General features: G+C 44.5%; 1 protein-coding gene across 2 annotated transcripts in view; it reads left to right on the top strand.

Annotated features, from left to right (window-relative positions):
- The window catches only part of Arid5b (AT-rich interaction domain 5B), a 174,596-nt gene extending 153,680 nt beyond the window's left edge, over positions 1 to 20,916 (top strand). For both annotated transcript variants that reach the window (XM_059281750.1, XM_059281751.1), the window contains 2 exons: positions 14,299 to 14,497; positions 18,432 to 20,916. In XM_059281750.1, the coding sequence (XP_059137733.1) occupies positions 14,299 to 14,497; positions 18,432 to 20,597 (2,365 nt within the window). In that variant the 3' untranslated portion in view covers positions 20,598 to 20,916. The remainder of the gene's footprint in view (positions 1 to 14,298; positions 14,498 to 18,431) is intronic.
- Positions 20,917 to 24,283: the final 3,367 nt, after the last annotated feature.

The raw sequence follows: 24,283 nt of genomic DNA on the forward strand, positions 1-24,283 counted from the left end.
GTTACCCACTGTACTGGGCAGCTGATCCCCGGTACAATATCTCCCCAGGCGAGGGCTCTGCCCACAGTGCTGGAGGCTACCATAACCTACTTATCTTTGGTTTAGGAGCCTCTAATCAAATCATGGCGTTAGAAACATAAAAATACACTTTTCTCTGCTTCAAAAGTTCCCAGCGCCTGAACCATTAATCTTAAAAGGACCCAATGACAAATAAATTGCCGAAAAGAGTCACATAGCTTACCTTCTTGAAAAATGAGCACCATAATTAAGTGAATTTTATAGTGCGTCACATGGTCAAAAGTAGATAAGAATTGGAAGGGAGAGAAGGAGTGAGTTGTGTGTGTGTGTGTGTTTCATTTTTCTTTAATGATGCTCGTGGGAATTTTGCCTCTTAACATGTGTGGAGGAGCCTGCAGAGACCAGAAGATAGAGATGGATCCCCTGGAACAGGAGTTACAGTTAAAAGTTACCATGTGGGTGCTGGGCACTGAACCCAGGTCCTCTGGAAGAGCAACTGGTGCTCTTAATTGCTAAGCTGTGTCTCCAACCGCTGTGCGTGTGTGTGTGTGTGTGTGTGTGTGTGTGTGTGTGTGTGTGTGTGTTTTACTCAAGAGGTTTTGTCAGTAGAAGTAGCCACAGAGGTGAATGTTAATTCTGAAAGCGATGTACTTCATTTATTGATTTACCATTTCTAAGAGTAGAAGATTTCCAGACGATGTAAACTGTCAATTTGGCAAGCCCCAGCAACTACAACCCACTATGAAACGTGTTTGAAATTTCTTTTCATTCTGAATTTGTAGGATCAGTCTAGACATTCTGCAAAGATTTGATCTCCCATTGGATTACCTTTTTCGAGAGGCATTATATATTCTTCCAATTCTAGAACGTCTTTGGTCAGTGTTTGAGTTAGGGTGCAGTGGTAGATTGAAAGCCACCTTAAGTTTTCAGCACCAAGAATTTGTTGTGGGGGATGTCTTCAGCAGTGGGGGATGGCCTCAGCAGTGGGGGATGGCCTCAGCAGTGGCGGGGGGATGGCCTCAAGTATTGGTATAAAAGCATTGACGAAACCCCACATGTTCCCTGGGATGGGACCAGAGAGAGGTTGGGCTGGCTCTACCCACAAGTTTCAGGCATGTGCTTGGAAGAGTTGGAGTTAGAGGGAGCCATCCAAACACCACTGCTACTCTTTGACTTCAGGGAAGAGCTCTGGGGACCTCAAAACTCACTGTCCATGTCCAAGGGCTTCTGGGACTGTTGAAAGGAAGGAGAGTCTAGAACGAAAGCTTGTGGTGTTGTTGTCAGGGTGAGCCCTACCACAGAAAGTTCTGACCTGCGTCTGGCCACACCAGCAGGAGCATGCAGGGCCTGCAGCCCAGGATGTAGTGCGCGCCTGTTCTGCACTGAGTGCAAGCTCTTGGCCTTTCTTCAGTCATAGGTTTTTGCTGTCTGGACTGCTGTGGACCTGTGATCGGTCACAAAGAATGTCGTGGACAATTAGTGATTATTAATAGTTAGCTCACAATATTCGAAGATGTTGCTTCTAATGCAGACTAGGCATACATCACTACCCACTCTCTTAAACCAGTCATGGTTACGCTGGTTGGTTTTTGACGACTTGACACAGCTAGTTTTCTGGAAAGAAGAGTTCTCTGTTGGGAACTGACTTCTCTGGATTGTCTATGGGCAGATCTGTGGGGCATTTTCTTGATTGACCGATGTGGAGGGCCCAGGCCACAGGGGGACTCACCCATGGGCGAGAGTTCCTGTATGAAAAAAGTTAAATAAGCAAGCTCCACAGAGCAAGCCAGTAAGCTGCATGTGTGCGTTCCTCCTTGCCCCGGCTTCAGTTCCTGCTTCCGAGTTCCTGCCTTGAGTTCCTGCCTTGGCCTCCCTCAATGATGGGCTATGATCTGAATGTGCAAGGCAAAGAAACTCTCTCCTCCCCAAGTTGCTTTTGGTCACGGTTTTATCACAGCAGTAGAAAGGAAACCAGGACAGTGCCCTTTAAGGAATCACCAATAATCCCCAGGGCCACAGTCTGTGGAAGAGGCTGGGACATGCTGCTTTGTATGTCTGCTCTTTAACTGCTTCTCCAGAGAAGGACAGAGGACACTAAGATCAGTTCAGGGGCTCTGACCACAGAAGGGGCTGGCCTCTTGCTGAAGCTGTATGATCGCGATCCTCCGCTCTTGTCAGTCACAGGCTGCATGGCCACAGAGAAAACGGCTGGCTGCTCTGGTGAAGAACCACCATTTCCAGGGAAGCTTGGGAAGTTGAGGGGGGTCAGAACTTCGTGGCAAATTTCTAAAGCCTTCCCGAGCTGAGTCAGAACCACTGGGACCGTTCCTCCACTACTTCTGCCCCTTCCTCTCATTTCTCTCCGTGTGTGTGTGTGTGTGTGTGTGTGTGTGTGTGTGTGTGTGTGTGTGTCTGTCTGTCTGTCTGTCTGTCTGTCTATATCACAGTCTGTGTGTAGAGGTCAGAGGACAACTATTGGGATTTGAACTTAGGTCATCATCGGTTGATGGCAAGTTGTGTCTTTGCCTGCTGAGCCGTCTCACTGGCCCCTACCTTATTCTTAGAGACAGGGTCTTTTCACCAATCTGGCCCAGCTGGCAAGCCAGCCAGTTCCAAGGATCTGACTGTCGCTGACCCGTAGTGTTGAGGTCATTGGTGCTCTGCTACTCCTGGGTTTTATGTGAGCACTGGGTTTCAAACTCAGGTCCCTACGCTTGCTGAACAGCTTGCTCCACAGCCCCTTCCCCATGGTTTCTTAATCTTTGCCTTCCAACATAGGGAGCTGTGGCTTCCCTACTTCCCTCCCTCCCATTTTGCTTTTCTAGAAAATGATAGAGGAACAAGTGATCTATGTCACATTATCGACTGATGTATTTTTTATGCACTGTGGTTCATGATTCCAGTAAATGTTTTTGTTTTACTACAAGAAAAAAAAAAAAAAACCCAACCAGTTCCTCATTAAATGTTACTTGTATATTATTAGTTGGGCACTTTGGGTTTATTAATGAGTGCAATAATAAAAGTGCGGGCTGTGGAAATGAATCAATGGGTGTTTTTATTTAAGGCACAGGCAGAGTCTGTACAATGGCTGCGAAGGCCTCGCTGTCGCTGTGGGCCCCTACTCGTCCAAACTTGTCTCTGATTGCTTTAAATCAAATAGGTCCAAGCACTTCATAAAAATGTCTTTGTCAGCCTGGTTTTGCTTCTAAACCTATTCATCTCTGTCAGTTTTTAATATTAGTACCAGGCTTCTGGCCATAGTCCATTAGTACTGTACTTAATTGCTCATGTTACAGATGATTACCAATATAAAAAGCCTCCGTGTTTTCCCATCTCGAGGCTGTTGCTATGTAGATGCCTCCGACTCAGCAAAGCTTGTGAAATGTGGCTGCTTTCAACATTTCTTGCTGAGATTTATAGATTAAGTTACTGTAGATGACGCCAAGGCAATGTCTGTGTTCTCCTGGGCAAAGGGCTCTTCTGAGTACCACATTTTCTTTCTTGTCCAGCCTTGAAGATGCCCTGAATTGCTTTGTTTTTTTTTAACCAGTTAAGGAACAAAAACAAACAAAAAAATGACTACTTCTGTGGACTTTTCATGGCTTGATTTTTCTGGAATAGTAATTCATTTTAAAGGCTTTGTTTCCATATGCAAATTTTCTTTTCTTTTTTTTTTAAATGTTTTTGAAGCACAAGTTGAGGGGGGGAATCTTTACACAAAATACTAGATTACTGGTTTTAATTTTCTTGAATAAATTACGTGGTCTGTTTGTGTGGAACACATGAAGTTGTTATTAGGGATTTTAAAAGGAGCATCAAGGCTAAAGTGCTTTGTGATGGGCTTTTCTGAGTATTTAGAAAATCAAAATCATAAGCAAATGTATTTGTTTGTGAGGGAAATGAGCTATTCTTCTTCATCGTCTTGCATGCATAATGCCCAATTTCCAATTCTAACCTTCTGCTTTCCCGGAAGAGTTCCTTGGTCAAGACTGTCACACCACGTGGCTCAAACTGCTTTCTGCTGAGAGTAGCTGAGGGTGAGCCACACCCAACCCAGATGCAGGGGCAGAAACTGAGGGACAGACAGACTGGAGGGTCTGCCTAGCTTGTTGGAGGGTGATGAGGAGGGTGGGAGGGGGCGCTTTGTGCTCCAAGTAAGATAAACACTGTGCTTAGAATCAGACCCCAGATCTTTCAGGCTCTTAAAAAAAAAAAAAAAAAAGCTCAGCTAATCATAAGTCAGGGTGAGTTCTAGCTCTGTTTTATCTCATACAAGAGTCCATGTATCCTTGATATCCTTCAAGCTAATAAATACACAGTTGAGAAAGTCACAATCGAGACCCCAGAATTTTATAGCTGAGGGCCCCAGGTCCCTCCTCCAACATTGCTGCTCTAGTGTGACCCATCTGTGAACTATTTGTTACCAGCCCATAAAACAGCTTAGTGAAGCCGGGTGGCTGTGGATAAGCTATGTGAACTCGCTTTGGATTGGACCAGAGTAATTTTATGTCTCCTGAATGTAATTGTAAAAAGAGAAAGAAGGAAAGAAAGAAAAATCAGGGCTTGTATTGTATGTGTCTTTTGAACTCCTTTTTTCCTAATAACTCACTGTTAGTAGATTTTACCAAAGTCACAGAAGGGAACAGGTTGGAAAATTAGAAGAGTAACCCTTTCCTGGTCTCATTGGACAAGTGTTGCTTCCAACCATGGCCCCAGATTCAGGTGGCTTTGATACACTGGTACATTGATTGGCTGAGATTGCTAACAAACCACGGGCTTCCTGGAACCCAGGCACAGGCTCTGGTCCTTACTGGGTAGCAGCCTCCAGTAGCCACTGTTGGATCATTAAAGCCTCAGTGACTCCTGGGTTAGTCTAACCTCTCAAGAGGTCTGACTCATGGGCCGGGGAAAAGACGTAGACAGTGAAGACTTCAGAAATCAGAGATGTAATAGATAGAAGTGCAAAGAGGCAGCAGAGAAGGAAGAGAGCCTTTACATCCATGATGAGAAGTCTTCCCGTGGGACCTAGAATCCGAACTGGATCTTAAAGAGGCAGGACTAGAACTTGAGTCGGCCATCAAATGTAGAACTAACCTGTTTTTAGGGCAAAGACCTAGTGATGTCACCTCCCCTGAAACTTCCCGGAACACCCAATTCCACATCATGAACATGGTAAAATGAATTTAAAATTAATAAAAAAAAGGCAGTTCCTTTTTTAGAAAATGACTGTAAAGGGGTAAAGGATGAGATTATGATTTCTAAGGCCCCGTTTCCCAATCATGTACTCAGAAGCATGACATGAGAGTTGGTCCTCTCATCTTCCAGAGATTTAATCCAACAGGTAGGTGACTCCGTTCCTCACCCGGAGTGGAGTGTTGAGCGGAGTCATATTTGCCTCTCGGCCACCATTTTGTTCATGGGAGTCCAAGTGAGTGGACTCTTCCGTCTTCCTCTCTCTGCAACATGGCCACTAAGCAAGCTCTCCTTGTCCCCTCAATACCAGAGGTTCAGCCGGTCCTTATTGACACCCAGTAGCCCCAGAGAGCCAAACACAGCTTGCTGCTGCATCTGCACAGCTGTTCTTGGCCTGCCTCAAATTTACCCCCACCCCACCCCAGGCTTGCTCCTTGGACAGACCAGAAACTGGTCAGCATCCCTCCCGGGAGTGACCTCTTATCATCTGGAAAGAATTTCTTCCCCCAGGCCAGTCAGGTAATTTCATCCTCAATAGCCTCACCTTAGACTGCTCAGCATGCCTAAAATGTTCTGGTAACTTCCCAATGCCTGGATCTTTCCAGAAACTTGGGTAAAATGAAAACGAGACTCTAGTCAGATCCCAGAGTTTAAGCAGACAAACAAACAAACAAAATGAATAATAAAACAATAAATAAAAATCTTTTTCTTCCTCCTCCTCCTCCTCCTCCTCTCCTTCTTCAGCATAAGCAACAACATCTGAAAAGTCTCTATTTAAAAATTCTTAAATTTGCCTCTAGGTTCGCGCTGTAATTAATAGAAGTTGGAGTTTACACTGTGAGGGTAGAAACAGCCTCAGGCACACACTCTTCAAGCTGTCTGTCTGCTGTGCTGGAAGCCGTGGCAAGTTCTTTTTCCGCCCTCTTCCCCCAGAAGCTTGCCAAACAGCACGTTTTCCCTGTCCACGTCTTTCATTGTCTCGTGTCTCTCCTTTCTTCGTGTCCTGTGTCCACCTCCCTGCCTTGTGCACTTAACAGTAGTGCTTAAGAAATTTTACGGGTCGGCCTGAACTTTATTAATCGTTTTCATCAAGCATGAATTTAAATTTGAGCATAGACTGTGTGCCTCAGCCCCTTTTCTTTTTGATAAATAATAAGAGGTTTCTGCTTATGATTGTCTCTACTTATGATTTTTTTTTTCTCCTCCGGGCTTTATCATTAAGATTAAGGATCCAAATTCTCAAGAATGCCGCTGCACAAACATCTTTTCAATTAGGAGAGTCACAGGCACGGGCCCTTCACAAAGGAGCTATTGAAAATTCAGAAAGCATGTTTCCAAAAGAGAAAGCAGGAGGGGAGGAAAAGCCTCAGATGACAAAAGAATGTAATTGTTTACCATTAAAACATATCTGCAGCCGGGCCACTGAGAATCTCTTGGAACATTGTGTTTCTGTACAAGTTGTTACAAAGTTTGGCCAAAGTTATGAGTGCTGTGAGAAACCGGTGAAGGTTTCAGAAGCCCTGGCACCAATGGTGGCTTCTAGCATGCCAGGACTTCGTGCAATAGTCCTCGGGGGCTTTTCCCTATGGGCTCTGCCCGCCATCGTTTGTGGGATGCATACGATATTGAAAACACTAGTGACGCTTATTGATTATTCTTGAAATGATGTCCCCTTGCCCTGGAAATGGATCCATGCCACTCCAGTCAGAGTTTGTCACTGTTTTCCCATTGAGAAGAATAATTATTACCCTCTTTGGGAGTGCAGCCTGGTACTATGGAGGGCAGGGCGCTCTTGATGGTCCACTTTCCGTCGTGAGCATGTATTGTAATCCCGGGGCATCGGATGAGCCTCCTGAAGCCCATTCTGGCTTTCTTCAGTGCGGTCTTTGTTTGGCAGGTGTGGAAATAACATCAGCCTAGACACAGAAATCCTCAGAAGTAGAAAGCAAGCATCACGAAGCCGAGCTGAGAAGAGCTCCATGAGAGGGACCATGGGAAACCACGGCCCAGTAGCACTAAGTCCTGGAGGCGAGATTTCATAGAGAAGCCGTTCTTGAGTCTCCCTTAGCTTTTATAACAAATTGGGCCTGATAAACAAGATCAGCCCCTCCTGAAGCATCCTGGCATATGTGACCGAAGGAGCGTGCCCTGCTCTCAAGCTGTGGGGCTGCTTCTGGTTTGTTGAATGGCCGTGTGGATTCCATAGGCTCCATTGCCTCTGGGAAGAGAAGGCTCAGCCTGATTTCTTAGACAACGTTGTAGGAGCCTAGAACTCCCTTAACTTGGGCAAGTGCAATCAGTCAGGCGATCTTCTAAGGAGACATTTCGCCATCTATGAAGATGGCCACCCGGATGCTGAGACAGGAAGTTCTGCATAGCAGATCTGTGTTGAGCTCAAACTCCGGGACTCCATAGCTGTGTGCTACTGTCAACAGTACAACATGACACTGTCATCTACAAATGGGTTGGGACACATTCCTAGTTCTCCTGGGATGTATATTGCCCATGAGCCACATTCAGTTCTGATCCTCAGTTTTGCTACCCATAAAATGAAGGTTATGACAATATGCACGTAGTTATCTCTCTTTGTAAGTGTTGAAAGGAAGATGTGCAAAATCCTAGTGTTAATGGGGACTTAATATGGTTGCTGCTATTGCTGTTATAATACCTAATCAATATATAACGATAACCTGTGCTAGGTGTGACTCAGCAATACAGCTCTTACCTAGTGTGGACTAGGTCATGGGTCTGTATCTATACACATACACAGTGTAACTGATCTTCCTCTTTCTATCTCCCTACCTGGCCCCTACCTGCCCCAAGTCCTTGTAACCCCACTTCAGAGTACCCATAATCCTTAGCTACCTCTTCCATAGTGGCTCACTTTGATGGGAGCCAAGCCATCACCTTGTTGGCTCTCAGAATGACATAACTTTCTACCTTCTGCTCACTGAGGCTCACAGCCACCCTGGGACTGTAGTGAGGGTGTCAGAAATAACAGGAGGCCTAAGAACAAAGCTCCCTCCCTGTTCCCAGCAGAGACTGGAGAGGCCTGAAGCGTCCGGGCGGCCCTCTCCTTCTGGTCTTTCCCAGGAAAAGAACCTTTGTAACAGATACCAATGTTGTGTTCAGGAAACTGATGGACTCTGGATCTTTTCTGATGACTCAATGTTTTCATTTGTGTGTACTTCCTTTTTAGGCAGCACAGTATTACCGGCTCATCACAGTAGCGCTTAGGCAAGTGCCCTCATAGACTCCATGTTGCACTCTCCTGCCGTTTCTCTACTCAGTTGAGTTCTACCAGGGGCTTGAATGTCACATCCTCCATACCAACATGGTGCCTCACTCCACTGTTTGATGCCCAGTGCTTACCATTTGCCTCTCCTACTGACAGGTCTCTCCCAGGTCAACGACTTCTGCTATTTCAGTCCTCACCCTGACACACATTGACTTTTTTTCTTTCCTACCAAAATCAACACCATAAGACGAAAATATACTTTCAGGACCTGATCCTTCTCAAACGGAGCTTGGCTTAACCGATAACAATAGTGATGTGACATTAATGTCAATGTCTTCAAGCATGTTGTCTCCGTTGAAGAGACAATCTCCTTGCTCCACAGGGTCACAGTGCGCATGTGTATATCTGGTTTCCGGTCTTGTTCTCTGATGCCTAAATACTGTTCTGCCATTTTCACAGGCATGGGCTCACACCTGGGAAGGTGGGGAGCATGTACAGTCAGTCACGGCTTCAGTCCTCATTTGTACCTTAGTGAGGGTGTCCACGCCGTTTTCACAAAGGGAAAAGGCAATTCGGCTGGTCCATATTTGATGAAAGATTGCTTCCCACACTTCACGGTGAAGTTATATTTTCAATTTCTGCCTCAGAAGGGAAATATCTGGCCAAGGCTTAGAATTTATCAAGTCTGGAATCAACTCAGAGATGTAATGAGTCCATTTGGGGTCAGGTCAGGTCTGAAGGCCCAGTGGAATCAACATGTTTCTTTTCTACTGCTACAAAGAAACCCTGTTAACGTAAGAGTAACCATAAGAAAACTGGTGTTTTTAACCTTGCATACACACCAGTTTTATTATCTCTGCCCCTAACCTGTTCTTTATAGCAAATGTTCAAACTTGAATTTTTTAAAACCTAATTAAATGTTGTGAGCGTGCATATGAACTAGCTTAAGTAGGCTCGAGATTCCAACACAACCCTAAAGACTCCTGACTCCCTTCCCTAATTCTCTGAATTGAATCAGTTCCGGACATTATTCTAATATCCTTTTCAGAGCTCTCTATAAATAGATGGATCCTCATTTCTCCTCTTAAGTACCATTTGCTAAATGTTTTGGCCCCAAATTCACTCCTTCTATACAAATACACATGGATTCAGGAGACTTCAGTGGTCACTCATTAGGATGAGACACCATATTATTTTCCCTCTTCTGACAGGGAAGGGAGGAGGTATTAATAAATATGAGAGTCCTTTCTTTTATATGAAGTGTAAATGACAGGACATTGCAATCTATACTTCTCTGATATCACACTGCTGCTTTTTTGTTGAGAAAAAGAGGCAAGGCCCCGGAGGATTGAAGACTTTGTAAATATAAAATTATCTGCCTCTGTGTTTAAAAATAATAATAAAAGGGAGAGAGAGTTGCCAAGTTGCCAGATTTCTTACGTTACAGTAATAGATTTGCTGACCCCTGACTTCCGCTGTAGAGAAATGTATTGAATATTTTATAATATCAGATGAGGCACATCTAAAATCCTAGTGTGCTGAGCGCCATTATTCAACTAGAGATTTAGCAAAGCCACGATATTTTCCAGTCCACAATTTCTTGTATGATGATAATTTACTGGCTCTGATATTAATAAATCAAGGCCATAATGCCATTGATTTGTTAATTTTAACTTGGGTTGATTTTTAAGTCTTCCTTATTTTTTTTTTAAAGGAAGAAGAATAAGGAGGGGGTAGAATCTGTCTTTTCACAGTGACTGAATTTAATAAGGATCTCTGTAATAGCAAAAGGCTCCCCTACTGTGTCTGCTCTGAGGTGGAAAAATGTTATTCTTGTATTATTCCTGGGGAAAAATAAAATCTCATGCTGTTCCAAATCTTATGCCTAGGAAAAGGTGCTATTATTATTTTTTTTTAAATGCATGATGGCTTACCTAGTTCACATCCATTAATGGCATCGTAAATAAGCATTTTGCTAATCTGAGCTATGAAATCTGGACAAGAAGAAAGACCCATTTATCTCCCTGGCTTTCAATCTCTATTCTAGATGCAGATGGGGGGGGGGGTCTGTAGGGATTTACTAATGAGTGTATTTCTTCTCCTTCCTACTGCTTCTGCCCACCCAAGACTCAGCCTACGTTCTTTGAGTTGTAACACAATGAAAATATTTCTTCTGTGTAATGGATACATTTTTGCATGTGCTGGTGGGGCGGGGGCAGTGGGTAATACATGTTTGCTTTTTATCTGTACAGTTTCGAAGCTGATTAAATCTTCGTTGTCCTACAAATATTTGAGAAACAATCCTCTGAGAGCCACTGCCATGTTGCATTACACTGCATTCTTTCATGGGCTACAAACCTGCACAGCTTCCCGTGTTGGGCCATGCTGATCTCATGGCGGCTAACCTGTTGTTTTAATGATAACACGTGTGCGTTGAACATTGAAATGTTCAGAAAGCCATCATAGCTTTTGTCCTCTTGTGCAGTTTTTTTAAAAAAAAAGAAAGAAAACCTCTAATAATCAGCTGATAAGATCACATCCTGTGGGGTGATTGTGCTGCACCGTGACAGAAGAACTTAGAAAAACACTCAAGGAAGTCACCACAAGCGGAAGTCACTGTATGAAACAGGGCTTGTTTGTGTGTGAGAAATGTGCTCTGTTCTTCAGAGCTGGAATTTCTACTGCTTTCTCTTTAACTGCTGCCTCTCTTGTTTTATTTCAGGAGCTTTTTTTTTCCCCTCTGATCGACTATAATTATCTTTCAATGATTTAGAAATGGAAAAAAAAAAAACAACCCACATTCGCTTGACCTTCACACACACACACACACACACACACCCCTCTGGAAGCTTTGAACAAGCAGAGTGTGTGTTTGGATTCAGTTTTACCCTTAGTCATGCCTCTTTCCAGATACAAGAAACATTTAATTCCTGATTTCCTGCCTTCTGGCTTCAGGCCTTTGACCGGCAAAGTGAAATATATTTTGTACTGCTGGAGGATCACCAGCTGCTGAGTTGAGTCAAAATGAGAAAAGATGAGAGGAGAGAGAGAGAGAGAGAGAGAGAGAGAGAGAGAGAGAGAGAGAGAGAGTATTGACCATCCTCAGGAACTTGCAAAATTGTAAGATAAAATCACGTTGTTTCTTGGTGTATACTGGAGAGCTGAGTTAGCCTAAGACTGTCAGTACCCAGAGTGAGGGTCTTCTTAGGGTCCCCAGGTGTGGGTCCCCATATTGTTCTCTGCTTCCCTTCCTTCTCCACCTCAAACTCAGCACAGTCATTCTCAAGCAAGAGGGTCCCTCCTGATGTCACCATCTCCATTAGACAAGGGAACTGGGGGAAGGGAGGTATCACAAATGGCAACGGTTGGAATACCAGGGCTTCTGAGCTCCTTGGTTCCCATGGCAACAAAACAAAAGCACAACAAACCTATCTGTCCCAACAATAAAATGTGTTTTCATTACAATCCATTTAAAATATTTTTTCCAGTTTAAAATATTCAATGCATTTTGCTCCTGGTTGAAGAATCCCTTACCTTCTGATATTGGAAAAGGGAATAAGTCCCTGGCAGAAGAACCCAGAGGCCAGAGGAATTGGGGGGAATAAGTTATGGACTTTAAAGATGAGACAGAATAAATTCAAGTATGAACAAGACTGCCTTTTTCTCTCTTCTGCATAGTTATGCTCTTCCTTATGTAAACAGGCACTGTAATATTATGGTGGGAAGCAGGTATTTGGCAACCATATATTATTTTAGTTAGTCTACATTAAGAGAGCGGTTTCCAGTTTTAGCAGCTGTAACATGTTTAAACTCGGGTTGTAATGGGATCTGAAGATAACTATCCCCCATGGGTTGTGTTGATCTTCGTGGCTGGCCCACTGCCAGACAGAGGCCTCAAAAGTATTATCCATGCCTCCTTGCACATACCTTGTCTGAGCATGCTCAGTGAATGGATTTGGGTCCTAAAATACCGTAAATCGGCATTCGACTTTTCCACAATTTGCTTTGTTGTTAAAGAATGAACTCTCCGTGTCTCAAATATCCCCATGTCTTTATTGTGAAACCTGGAACAGTGGTGTATATTTAAGGAGCAAGTAGGCGAACTGTACAATCAGAAACCAATGTTAAGATACTCAACAAATATTTGAAATCAGGGAATTTTTTTTTTTTTGGCCTAGATGTCTTAGTTTAAAAATAAAAGATTCCCAATATTTGAACAGATTGTTTTTTGTCAGCCAAGTACATTTTCTTCATTGAGTCAACTTGTCGTTATTTAAAACAAATTATGTTTGCTGTATTAAGGCTCATATTTTTAAGGCTGAGTCTTGTATTAATCCCACAGTGAGTCATTAATCATACCAAATGCATTAGAAAAACTTTAATCACTGTAGTCGAAACTGGGATTGTAATGCAATCCGTGCCTTTTAATTACATCAGCTCTTTCCCTGTTCAGATCAAGAGCTGTGTTGCAAAGGGAACAGACTCAAACCAGGGCCCTTTGATGTTTCTCTTTTTAGAGCAATTTTATGCGCTTTGTTTTTTAAAGTTATGTAATTAAAATGCTTGGATTTTTCAGCCCTCTGATTTCTGTTGCTTTCGTGGTTAGCTGGCTTCCTCCTTGCTGGGGCCCTTTCTAACTTGGTACCCCTACTCTACCCCCCTCACCACCAAAAAAAAAAACAGACCTTCTCCTGATGATTTTCTGGGCTAGAGGATACATCTGTTTTGGCCAAGCTGCGCATGCCTCCTCTTGTCCTTTTATCTCAAGTGCTGGTCTTCTCAATGTGTAGGGGTGGGGAGTATCAAAGTCAGTATTATATTATATATAAGATATATCTATTTTTCAGTGGTGTATGTTCATTGTATCTAGGGTTAGGTTTCATAAAAGCAGTTTCTTTCAAATGTATCGTGTCAGGTCTACATTTTGAGGTAAATACAAAGGAAAACTGGCCAGAGATGCAAGCACATTCAAGCTCCAGGTCTAACAGATGTTGTGACCCTTAGGTGCCTGGTTTAATCTTGGGAGGATGATGATGACCATGGTGATGATCGGGATGATAACGACAATAATAACATGAAGAGATGTGGTGGGGATTATGTGGAATGATTGGCATCTTGTACCTAGCCTGTTTTAGAATAGACACTGACTGAGGTCAGAGGCTATGAACGTTTTGTTCACGGCTGTATTTCAGAATCTGGAGCAGTGCCTGGCATAGGGTGGGTACTCAACGTACATTTGACAAAATAGTAAATGGACAGCAGCTGTCATTATTATTCTGATGTCGTTGGCAGTCAGCCAAGTGCTATGGGTGATTATGACCATGTCAACCTTGGCCACCTCCATTGGTGTCCTTGGTGTGTCAAATCACAAAACCAAAAGGAGAGAAGTCTTTCAGAGACACATTTCGGTGATCAGATAACCAAGTATTACTAAGAAAGTAGATTACGTTTGTTTGTGCATGGTTTTGCTTTGCATGGTTTCAGCTGCCTATGGTCAGCCATAGTTGGAAAACAATATTAGTCTTGACTGGTTGGAGAGAGTCACATTTATGTAACTTTTATTACAGTATGCTGTTATAATTGTTCTATTTTATTAGTTACAGCTACTAATCTTTTACTCTGCCTAATTTATAAATTAAACTTTATTAGGTATTTAAGTGTAGGGAAAGTACAGGATGTAGAGAGAGCTTGGTACTAATGACAGTTTCCACATCCATGAGGAGTCTTAGAATGCATCCCTATAGGTCTAGGGCAGGGCTACTACAGTAAGAGAAAATAAATAAGCTCCAGAGCGATGATGTCATTAGAATTGGCCAACTGATGTACCATCCCTTCTGCTTTCCTTCTAGGTTAATCCTACCATACGAAAGGTTTATCAAGGGAGAAGAAGATAAGCCTTTGCCTCCAATCAAACCCCGGAAACAGGAAAACAACTCACCAGAAAACGAGAATAAAACGAAAGTATCCGGAACCAAACGCATCAAACATGAACTGCCCAAAAACAAGAAAGAGAAAGAGAATACACCAAAGCCCCAGGATACATCTGAGGTGAGTCGCTGTGTCTCCCAGAGATACCAGCCCTGGGAAACACACTCTGCCTCCAGGGTTTCCAGACTCCAGAATCTCCACCGAGGTCTCTATATATCTCGTGGCTGCTCTGAGAAGTCACCAACTCTAAGCTCTGGGCTGGCAAGAGGGCTCGGTGAGTGGTGCTGGCCACCAAGCCTGATGGCATGAGTTTGCTCCTCAGGACACACACATGGTAAAAGGAGAACACAACTCTGTCCGGAAAGTTGTCCATTGGCCTGCACACATGTACATAAAATACACAAATTCTCAAAAGGAACTTTAGAAACCCTTCACTTACGGACTGGAGAGATGGCTCAGCCCTGAGGAACACTTGTTACTCTTCCAGAGGATCTAAGTTCGGTTCTCAGCACCCATCTTGGAGGGCAGCTCGTAACTGCCTGTAACTACAGTTCCATGGAATCCAATGGCCTCTCCTGGCTTCTGAGGGCACCAGCACACACATCACACACACACACACACACACACACACACACACACACACACACACACAAATAATAATTAATAACTCATAGTAATAATTAATTAAAATAAATCTTTTTAAAGCCTGAAAGCTTTCTTTCCCTTGGGAGCTGAGATGCAATGATGCAATTGTATTGTAAAGAGTAATCCAGGCTATGACGAGAATCTGGAAGAATCTGGAAAGATGAGAATACCCTGAAGGGACCTGGGAGCAAAGGCTCAGAATTGGAGACCAAACTAAAACCTCCTAAAACTCAGGAGTCCCCTGAGTAAACGTAGCTTCTTGGGGATTTCAGAGCCACGTTATTTAAGGAGTGAGTGTGACTTGGGGGGCGGGTATCAGGTATCAGGGAAGGCAAGCTAATGAAGTCCCTGAATGTCTTCTCAGGTCTCTCCCCCAGATTTTAGGGATGTTTGCTTCTCATTCCTGACCTCCATTCAGTGTCCTTGGGTTGAGACCAATTTAGCAAGGTCTTTGGTCTGTCTTTTCTATGGAGAAATTTTGAGTGATTCCACAGAAACCATTACTGTCTCTCGTATTAAGAGGTGGCTTCTGAACCTTTCAATTCAGAAGCCTCAGCCTCAGAAGCTATTAGCAGAAAGCAGGACTGGAAGCATCTAGCCAACCAAAAAAGGCTGAACTGGGCTCTGTTTCAACATGAATAATAAAAAAATCCTGCTGCCCATTAAAAAAAATAAGCAGTTACATTCGGAGACAGCATGTTCTAGGATTCAACCCCTGAGGGAATTTGGGTATTGATATTAAACACTCTCTAAAAATCAGGCTTATAATGACCATGTAAGAGACAGCTTCATTAAACACCAGTTTAAACACACAGTCACACACACACACACACACACACACACACACACACACACACACACATAGGTGCACACAAACATACACACACAGAGACACACACGTATACACACAGACATCAACTCCCAGCTGATTCCTCCTTTAAAACATAATTTAATTTTAATACTTTGCTTCACTGGAGATGGAACCTCAAACCTTGAGTTTTGCACACAGTAGTGAAGTGTCCTATCATTAAGCTGCATCCCTGAATATTTGTTAGCTTTTTGTTTAGAGACAGAGTCTCCATAAGTTGCTGAAGCTGGCCTGGAACTCATACTGTAGCCCAGGCAGGACTTGAACTCACAATCCTACTGTCCCAACCTGAGCCAGACCCGGATTTATTAGGTTTTATAATTATTTTAAGCTCTAGCAACTCCAAAAGGAAGACACTACAAGATGCTGCCGACTTCTAAACATTTGCAAGTTTGCAACATAAATGGCCCAAAGCAAGGAAATTCCAAGTTAAGGGTTACATTCCATTCCTCCTTGATCCTGCTGGCTTGGTGATTTATCACAGGGCTTTGGACTGGTCAGTTCTATTAGACACCAGATCCACACCACAGCCAAAGCACCAGCGGATGCTTGGGGGATCATGGGGCCAGCTGACCTTTGACTGGCTCCATCAGAGTGGGTAAAGTTCGAAAACAGTGAGTTTGTGAACTGTGGGAGGGATCCTCAGTCCAACCGTGGAGCCCATTAGCTGAGGTGGTGACCATTCCCAAGAACAGAGTGAGGAGCCTTGCTACAAAGAGTCCAGCAAACCTCTGACAGCTGTGGAGCTCCCTGTTCTCCACAAGGAAATCATCCCATTGCCGATGATAACCTTTCCTCAAGTGGGCTCTGGGCATCTGGAGCTTCTGTGACTTCCTGTCATCGGAAGTCCTGATATCTCAACCCCTTTGAAATGATCCATTCAGTAAGAACCAGGCCCACTGACTACCTATGTCATGAATTCAGCATATCTGCGAGCCAGGCTCGGGGGTTGCATTTAATGCCATATTGTAGTTTTTGATGTTTTCTATGTGAAGCGCTGAACTCAGTGGAGAGAGGAGGTGTCTAGTCAAATCCACTATCCTCGGGGATTACAGAGTACAGAGTGAGGCCTTATCCTTGAACAGACCCAGGAAGTTCAGAAAGCATCATCTTTGGGGGAAAAAAAAAAACAAATGCTTTTACTTTTGTTGGCCTGACTTTCAAATCTATCCCTAAACCAGGTTTATAGACAGACATGCGAGACTCCAATGTAGCTGAAGGCCAAGGTCACAGGCACTTGGAAGAATTGAGGACAGTCTGCCTTTTGCAATCACTCTTTTTTATGTCTTTTAATTTAATGTATACGCTGAAGAGACAAATGATGATTATTAGTGTAGAATTGGGATTGATGTCTGCACTTAAAAATACAGTTATTAGTGCAAGAAAATGGGCAGGCTCTCAGGTATCATCCATGCCTAGTAGGTGGGGAGATCTTCATGTAGATTTGAGGGAAAATATCTATAAAATGAGTATGAGTCCTCAAAATCACTTTTCCTAAATATCCTTCAACATTTTTAGTCGTCAAAGATAGATGCAGGTGGTGGTTTCTTCACAGTAGAAAAATGTTCCGGTGATGTGACTGGGACAAGGGAGTGGGGACCAACTCAATTCAAATGTTTGATGATTGTCTCACTGAGGCATGTCAGATCTATTATGGAAAGGCTTGTCCATCAGCTGTATCACAGGTGAAAAGTTAAATTCACCTGAAAGATTAGAGCTTAATGACTGAGTAGTAAATGGGTTGAATTGTGCCCATACCCACTGCAAACAGGAAGTAGCCATCCTCTAGATGACAATTTATTTCAATAAATAGAAAATCTGTATTGAGGGTGACACCGCCCACCTGAATCATGTTCATTTCAGTTTTGGCTTTGATAGCAATGAGTTTAATGTGCCACAGAGGGACTTAGAATATTCCCTATCCCTGGGAGCACCCATCCCATCTGCATATGTCTGTGGTATTTTAACAAGACCTACACATCGTGAAGTTCTAAGAAATGATTAACGTGTAAGCGTAGCTGGTTTCCGGTGGATCCCATTGAGTTCCTTAGGAAGAGATAGTTCTCAAGGAAAGGCCAGGAGTTAAGTTTGTTGTTGGTTATTGACATGGGGTTGGTTTAATTATTTGAACGAGAGACGCTTTAAAAAAAAAATCTTTCAGAGAAGTCTCATAAAATGCAATGTGTAATTTAAAACCTATTTGGATAATTGACTGATTTGACAGGAAGACAACCTTAGAATTAAACTGTATAGCAGGATGCAGACGTGATGTGAGTGTGCCGATCATTGGTACATCACTCTGTTGTTTTGATAGGTGTCTCGTAAGGGGCTGAAGCGAACATGCTTGTTTCCCCGAATGTTTCTATAATTCGGTTTCCTTTGTTTAGAGCCATGATTGGGGAGTAATAAAGCTTTATGAAAACTTGGCGAGCTGATTGACAAGCCTGGTTCCAAGCCCACTGTGTGTGATGCTTTATTTCTTGACGAAGCGTGCCGATGTGCGTGGTTCTCTTCTAAGTGTCTCCTACAATGTTTGCCCAGGTTGCGGCGGAGCAAGTGAAGGAAGATGAGGCAGTTAGCCAGAAAAGCATCCCAGAGCCTCTCCCTGCTCCTGAAGTCAAGAAGAAACCAGAAGGGCCCAAGGATCTTGCAGCGAGGGCGCCGGTGTCCAGAGCAGACCCAGAAAAGGGCCGTGAGACTGACCAAGGTTCCAGCAGTGAGAAGGAGGCTGAGGAGGCGGGAGACAAGGGCCCCGCCCCTGTGCTCCCAAGCCCTCCCCTGCCTCCTGAAAGAGATTCAGCTCCTACCCCTGGGCCTGGCAAACAGCCCCTTGCCTCTCCCAGCTCCCAGATGGACTCAAAGCAAGAAGCCAAACCCTGTTGCTTTACAGAGAGCTCTGAAAATGACCTCCAAGAAGCACCCTTTCCCAGCTTTCCCGCCACCCAGCCACCCCTGGCAAGCCAGAACGAGGCAGAGGAAGACAAGCTTCCTGCCATGACTAACTATATCGCCAATTGCACTGTGAAGGTGGACCAGCTGGGCAGTGACGACATCCACACCGCCCTCAAGCAGACCCCGAAGGTCCTTGTGGTCCAGTCATTTGACATGTTCAAAGACAAAGACTTGACCGGGCCCATGAACGAGAACCACGGACTTAATTACACGCCCCTGCTCTACTCCCGGGGCAACCCCGGTATCATGTCCCCACTGGCCAAGAAAAAGCTTTTGTCTCAGGTGAGTGGGGCGAGCCTCTCCAGCAGCTATCCCTACGGCTCCCCACCCCCTTTGATCAGCAAGAAGAAGCTGATTGCCAGGGACGACCTGTGCTCGGGTCTGTCCCAGGCCCACCACAGCCAAAGCTCGGATCACACGACCGTCAGCCGGCCATCCGTAATCCAACACGTCCAGAGCTTCAAAAGCAAGGCCTCTGAGGAGAGAAAGGGCATCAATGAGATCTTCAAGCACGACAAACTGAGTCGGTCCGATGCTCACCGCTGTGGTCTCTCCAAGCACCAGCTCAGCTCCCTGGCCGACTCCTACATCCTGAAGCAAGAGGTGCAGGAGGGCAAGGACAAACTATTAGAGAAGAGAGCGGTCTCCCACACCCACATGCCCAGTTTCCTGGCAGACTTCTACTCATCCCCGCATCTCCACAGCCTCTACCGACACACGGAACACCATCTTCACAACGAACAGTCGCCCAAGTATGCCTCTAGAGACATGTACCAGGAATCTGAGAACAGCGCTTTTCTTTCTCACAAACACCCAGAGAAGGTCCATGTCAACTATCTCGCCTCTCTGCATCTGCAAGATAAGAAGTTGGCTGCGGCAGAAGCCTCTAGAGATGATCAACCAACGGACCTGAGCCTTCCCAAGAACCCACAGAAACTAACCAGCAAAGTCCTGGGCCTGGCGCACTCAGCCTCGGGGTCCCAGGAGATCAAAGGCGCCTCCCAGTTCCAGGTCATCAGCAGCCAGAGTCGAGACTGTCACCCCAAAGCCTGCCGGGTATCTCCCATGACCATGTCGGCCCCTAAAAAATACCCCGAGTCGATTGCAAGGTCGGGAAAACCTCACCATGTGAGACTGGAGAACTTCAGGAAAATGGAAGGCATGGTCCATCCCATCCTGCACCGGAAGATGAGCCCTCAGAACATTGGGGCGGCTCGCCCTATCAAGCGCAGCCTGGAGGATTTGGATCTTGTGATCGCTGGGAAAAAAGCCAGGGCTGTGTCTCCCTTGGACCCAGCCAAAGAGGCTTCTGGGAAAGAAAAGGCCTCCGAACAGGAGAGGGAGAGCAGCAAAGGAGCCTACGGTGGGCATTCTGGGGCTGCATCCGAAGGCCACAAGCTTCCGGTCTCCTCCCCCATCTTCCCAGGTTTGTATTCTGGTAGCCTGTGTAACTCGGGCCTCAACTCCAGGCTCCCGGCCGGGTACTCCCATTCTCTGCAGTACTTGAAGAACCAGACGGTGCTCTCTCCTCTCATGCAGCCCCTGGCTTTCCACTCGCTCGTGATGCAAAGAGGAATTTTTACGTCGCCGACCAATTCTCAGCAGCTGTACAGACACTTGGCTGCCGCGACCCCCGTGGGGAGTTCCTACGGGGACCTGTTGCACAACAGCATCTACCCGTTAGCTGCTATCAACCCTCAGGCTGCCTTCCCACCGTCTCAGCTGTCCTCTGTACACCCCAGCACAAAACTGTAAGCCTCGCCGTGCCCAGCATCCCCCGACGGCGGGGGTGGTCCGTGCGCCAACCCCGGAGGGCTGGCTTGCAGAGTTGGAAGTCAGTATTCCTTCTCATCTGGCGATACAGTTCGTCCCAGCCATAGAGGCCTAAAGGCCAGGTGAACACGCCTACCTTTTCCGAGGACAACTCTAGGCTGGCCGGCCAGTTGTCCTTCCAACACAGATGGCCTAGGGTCTCCAGACCTCCTTTTCAAGTGGCTCTTTGTGAAGGGTATCTGTGTCTATCCCAGAAGAACTCAGAGGACCCCCCCTGAGTTTGGATGGTAGGGAAGCAATCTGAGCAAAAAAAAAAAAAAAAAAAGTGGGGGCAGGCTTTTCAAAGGACAGGGCAAGAAAGGACTGGCAAGCAACAGCCAGGGGACGTCCCTCTTTTTCATAAAACTCACCAAGTTCAATCAATGCAATGTATAGTAAAACTTAAAGAGACCTTTCATCCTGACACTATTAAACAATCCAGAGAAGTAAACACTGTTAAACTGTATATATTTGCTTCTTAAAGCTACCCGTATCACTGTTCGCTCACCTAATTTATATACAGATAGTTCTGTTTTCTCCTGGTTCTTTCTTGTTCCTGCCCTGGGGTATTTTGGGGTTTATCTGTTTGTTTTGTTTGTTTTTCAATTAAACGGTAACTCTTCTATTTGCAGGTCTTCTGTTTGGGGTTTGTTTTTTTTTTTTTTGGGTGTTTTTGGTTTTTTGGGTTTTTTGTTTTGTTTTTATTTTGTTGTTTTTGTTCTGTTCCGTTTGCAAGGCTGACTGACTCTCTTAGTTGTTGATGTGTATTTCATCAATTTCCCCCTTCCCCCCACTTCTTCTTTTGAGCAGCTTTGGGTGGTCAAGTTATTGTTTACAAATTGAAGCAACTGATTTTAGTGGAACCGACTGAGAAGAACCCGTGGAGAACACGAGCTAGTGGAAAGCCTGTGCCTTTGCGGGTCTGCGCCTCGAGGACTCCGGTCCTCCTAAGGGGCAGAGTTGAGAGAGCTTAGACACTGCTTCTCCAGCCAAATGCTTTGCTTTGAAGTATTGGATTATGTGAAAATGTTAAGCATTGTACTCACCTTATCTAGGCTGTGAACCCGTCCTACATACCAGAGAAATCATAAAACAAAAAAAACCTTGTTGGCAAAAAGCCACCGACTAACGGTCTAGAGGACATACGTGTGTGGGCTGTGCAGACGTTTTAGGAATTTCAAAACTTAAGAGCCAGGGTGACTCATGCTGGTGTTGGGACTGCACCTTTTAAATGGTCCAGAGAAGGGGACTGGGAAAGGATGGTGTGTGATGGTCCAGCGGAGAAGGGGCTACCCAAGATCTGACCACTGGGCATCCCAGCCAGGCCTTGGCCCCTTAGGTGACAGAGTTACTGTCATCATCAGCTGGCTTTTTTAGTTTCCTAGCAAGATTCTCCCAGGTTACATCTTTGGGAAGTAATTGGATAATCTGTTTCAGAAGAAAGCCATCCTCCTTCGGTTTCTGGGGGGTGGGTGTGATGAGGATGTGTACATGTAAGGTGTTTTGTATCAAGTTTTTCACCACGTGGCCATACTGTCTGCTCTGGGGTTTGTTTGGCTGTCATTCTTGACATTGATTCCATTTGCTCCCAAGGTACCATATCTGCTAAGTGTAGCAAGTGGACCCGCAGAGTGGATTTTCTTTCCCATCTCCACCCAACTCTGCCAAAAGCTGCTTGGAGAAGTCCCAGGTCCACTGCCCTCCTCTCCCTCGACACTACCAGTAGACTCCAGGACCATAGTTAACCAAGTCTTTTTATTTTTACCTCTGACATATTTAAGTCTATGAAACTTGATGACAGTTTTCAACATCTCTGAATAGGTAACTCAACTACAAAAATAATCAAAACCAGTGACCGTGAAACTGCGGTTCTTACGCAAAGCCATGCATGCCACTCACTTGTATTGAAATGTCCTCATGATATGAAGCCAAATAGTCCATGTAGTAACATGCTATCCAAAGGTGGACACAAAGGAATGTAGCGACCCAGTGTTAAGAGTTCCATTCGCTTCAATTAATTATTTACCTTCCTGTGGAATAATATATATATATTATATTATATTTAATAGGACCATAGATAGACTAGTATAACTTAGATCATAAATGTGCACATGCAGATTATTCTGCTGCTGCACAAGAAAGGGTATGTGTGTGTGTGTGTGTTGTGGGGGCGGGTCTCAATTCCAGCCAGCATGATGCTGGCCAGGACACAGTATAAAAAAGTTGCACTAGATTGAATGGTCAGAATCAGAAGAGGAGAGAAAGAACCAGGGATTCTGCAGCAGGCATGGGCTGGATCCATACATGGTCCCTGTGAGTTCGTTTCTCGAAGAAAACGGGGATGTCTGTGTCGCCACGACCCCCCCCACTCCCCCACGAGCTCACCCATTTGCAAGATGGGGTGATTGTTTTCCTCAGTGTGGTGAGTTGAGATGTGTTCATCATGTAGGAATTCGATCACACCATTTTCAAACAATGTCAACATAGTCCAGCTATTGTTTTTCTCATCTCTTCCGAGAGGAGACTCACTGTTTCTGCTGAAGGAAGCTCAGACCCTCGGCAAAAACATCAGGACAAATGCAAAGAACAGAAGCAGAAGCGGTGTGTTATTTATTTTAAAACTCCAAACGGGAGATCTTGGAAATCTTTCAAAAAGACCATTGAATTTTTCATTGGCTGAGAAGGACGTTTTAAAAAGTCTTAAATCAGGCTTTGTTTGCATTGTTTGAGTTCAAGGGGCCTTATTATTGAATGGCATTGCACAAGCCTTTCTTTGTGCAATCAAACCATTGTTATTGGTAGTTTCTGTAAAGGAAACTGTGGAATCCAATTGGCACCAGAGTCATAAATCTATTTACCAAGTGTGGCTTCCGAGAAATGTTGCAATTCAAAATGCACTAAGCCCGTGAATTATTGGAGATTTGGAGATTCTAAATAATAATTTAAAAATATATCATCTCCATGTAACTTCTGGCCTAAATTTTGGCAATTTGACTTAGAAATAAAATATATATATAAAAAAAAAAAAGTAAAATACCATGACGGCCCAATCAAACGTTAGGTTTAAAGTATTTTTCCTAGGAAGTGATTCAAAGGTGTTAAGTATTTGCCACAGGACTGATGTATTTCTTAGCTAGGAGCTCTCGGTTTCGCTTGCTCATCAGGGCTTCCGTGGAAGGGTTTGTCAAGACTCCGTGTTGACGTCGCAGCTTTGCAACCTGGTGCATGAATCCTTAAGTACTGTATTTCACTGTGTCGGTGCGTCTGATGGAAACTTCAAGGTGGTCCCACAAATATATTTTATGTAGTGTGCCTTCAAAGAGAACCATTATCTCTCTTCACTTGTTGTCCCACTAAGTTACATTTGGTGGTGGTCAGCCAAGTCCCATGTGGTCCAGTTTGACTCATCGTCCCGAGCTGAGAGGGTAACGGGAACGGTTTTGCCCTGGTGAGACCCACACCCCTGGAGCAGTGAGCACCTCGGCTCCGGTGTTGGCTGTTGATGTATTGGATATTCTGCTTGTCTCCCCATGGCAGAAAGATCTCTGAAAAAAAAAAAAATAGCAGCATAATCTCTTGGCTGTTTATACTTTTTTAAACTTCCCTGTGTTGTAAATAGTGTACACTTT

Source organism: Peromyscus eremicus, chromosome 16_21 (assembly GCF_949786415.1).
Source record: "Peromyscus eremicus chromosome 16_21, PerEre_H2_v1, whole genome shotgun sequence".
NCBI classification, from domain to species: domain Eukaryota; kingdom Metazoa; phylum Chordata; class Mammalia; order Rodentia; family Cricetidae; genus Peromyscus; species Peromyscus eremicus.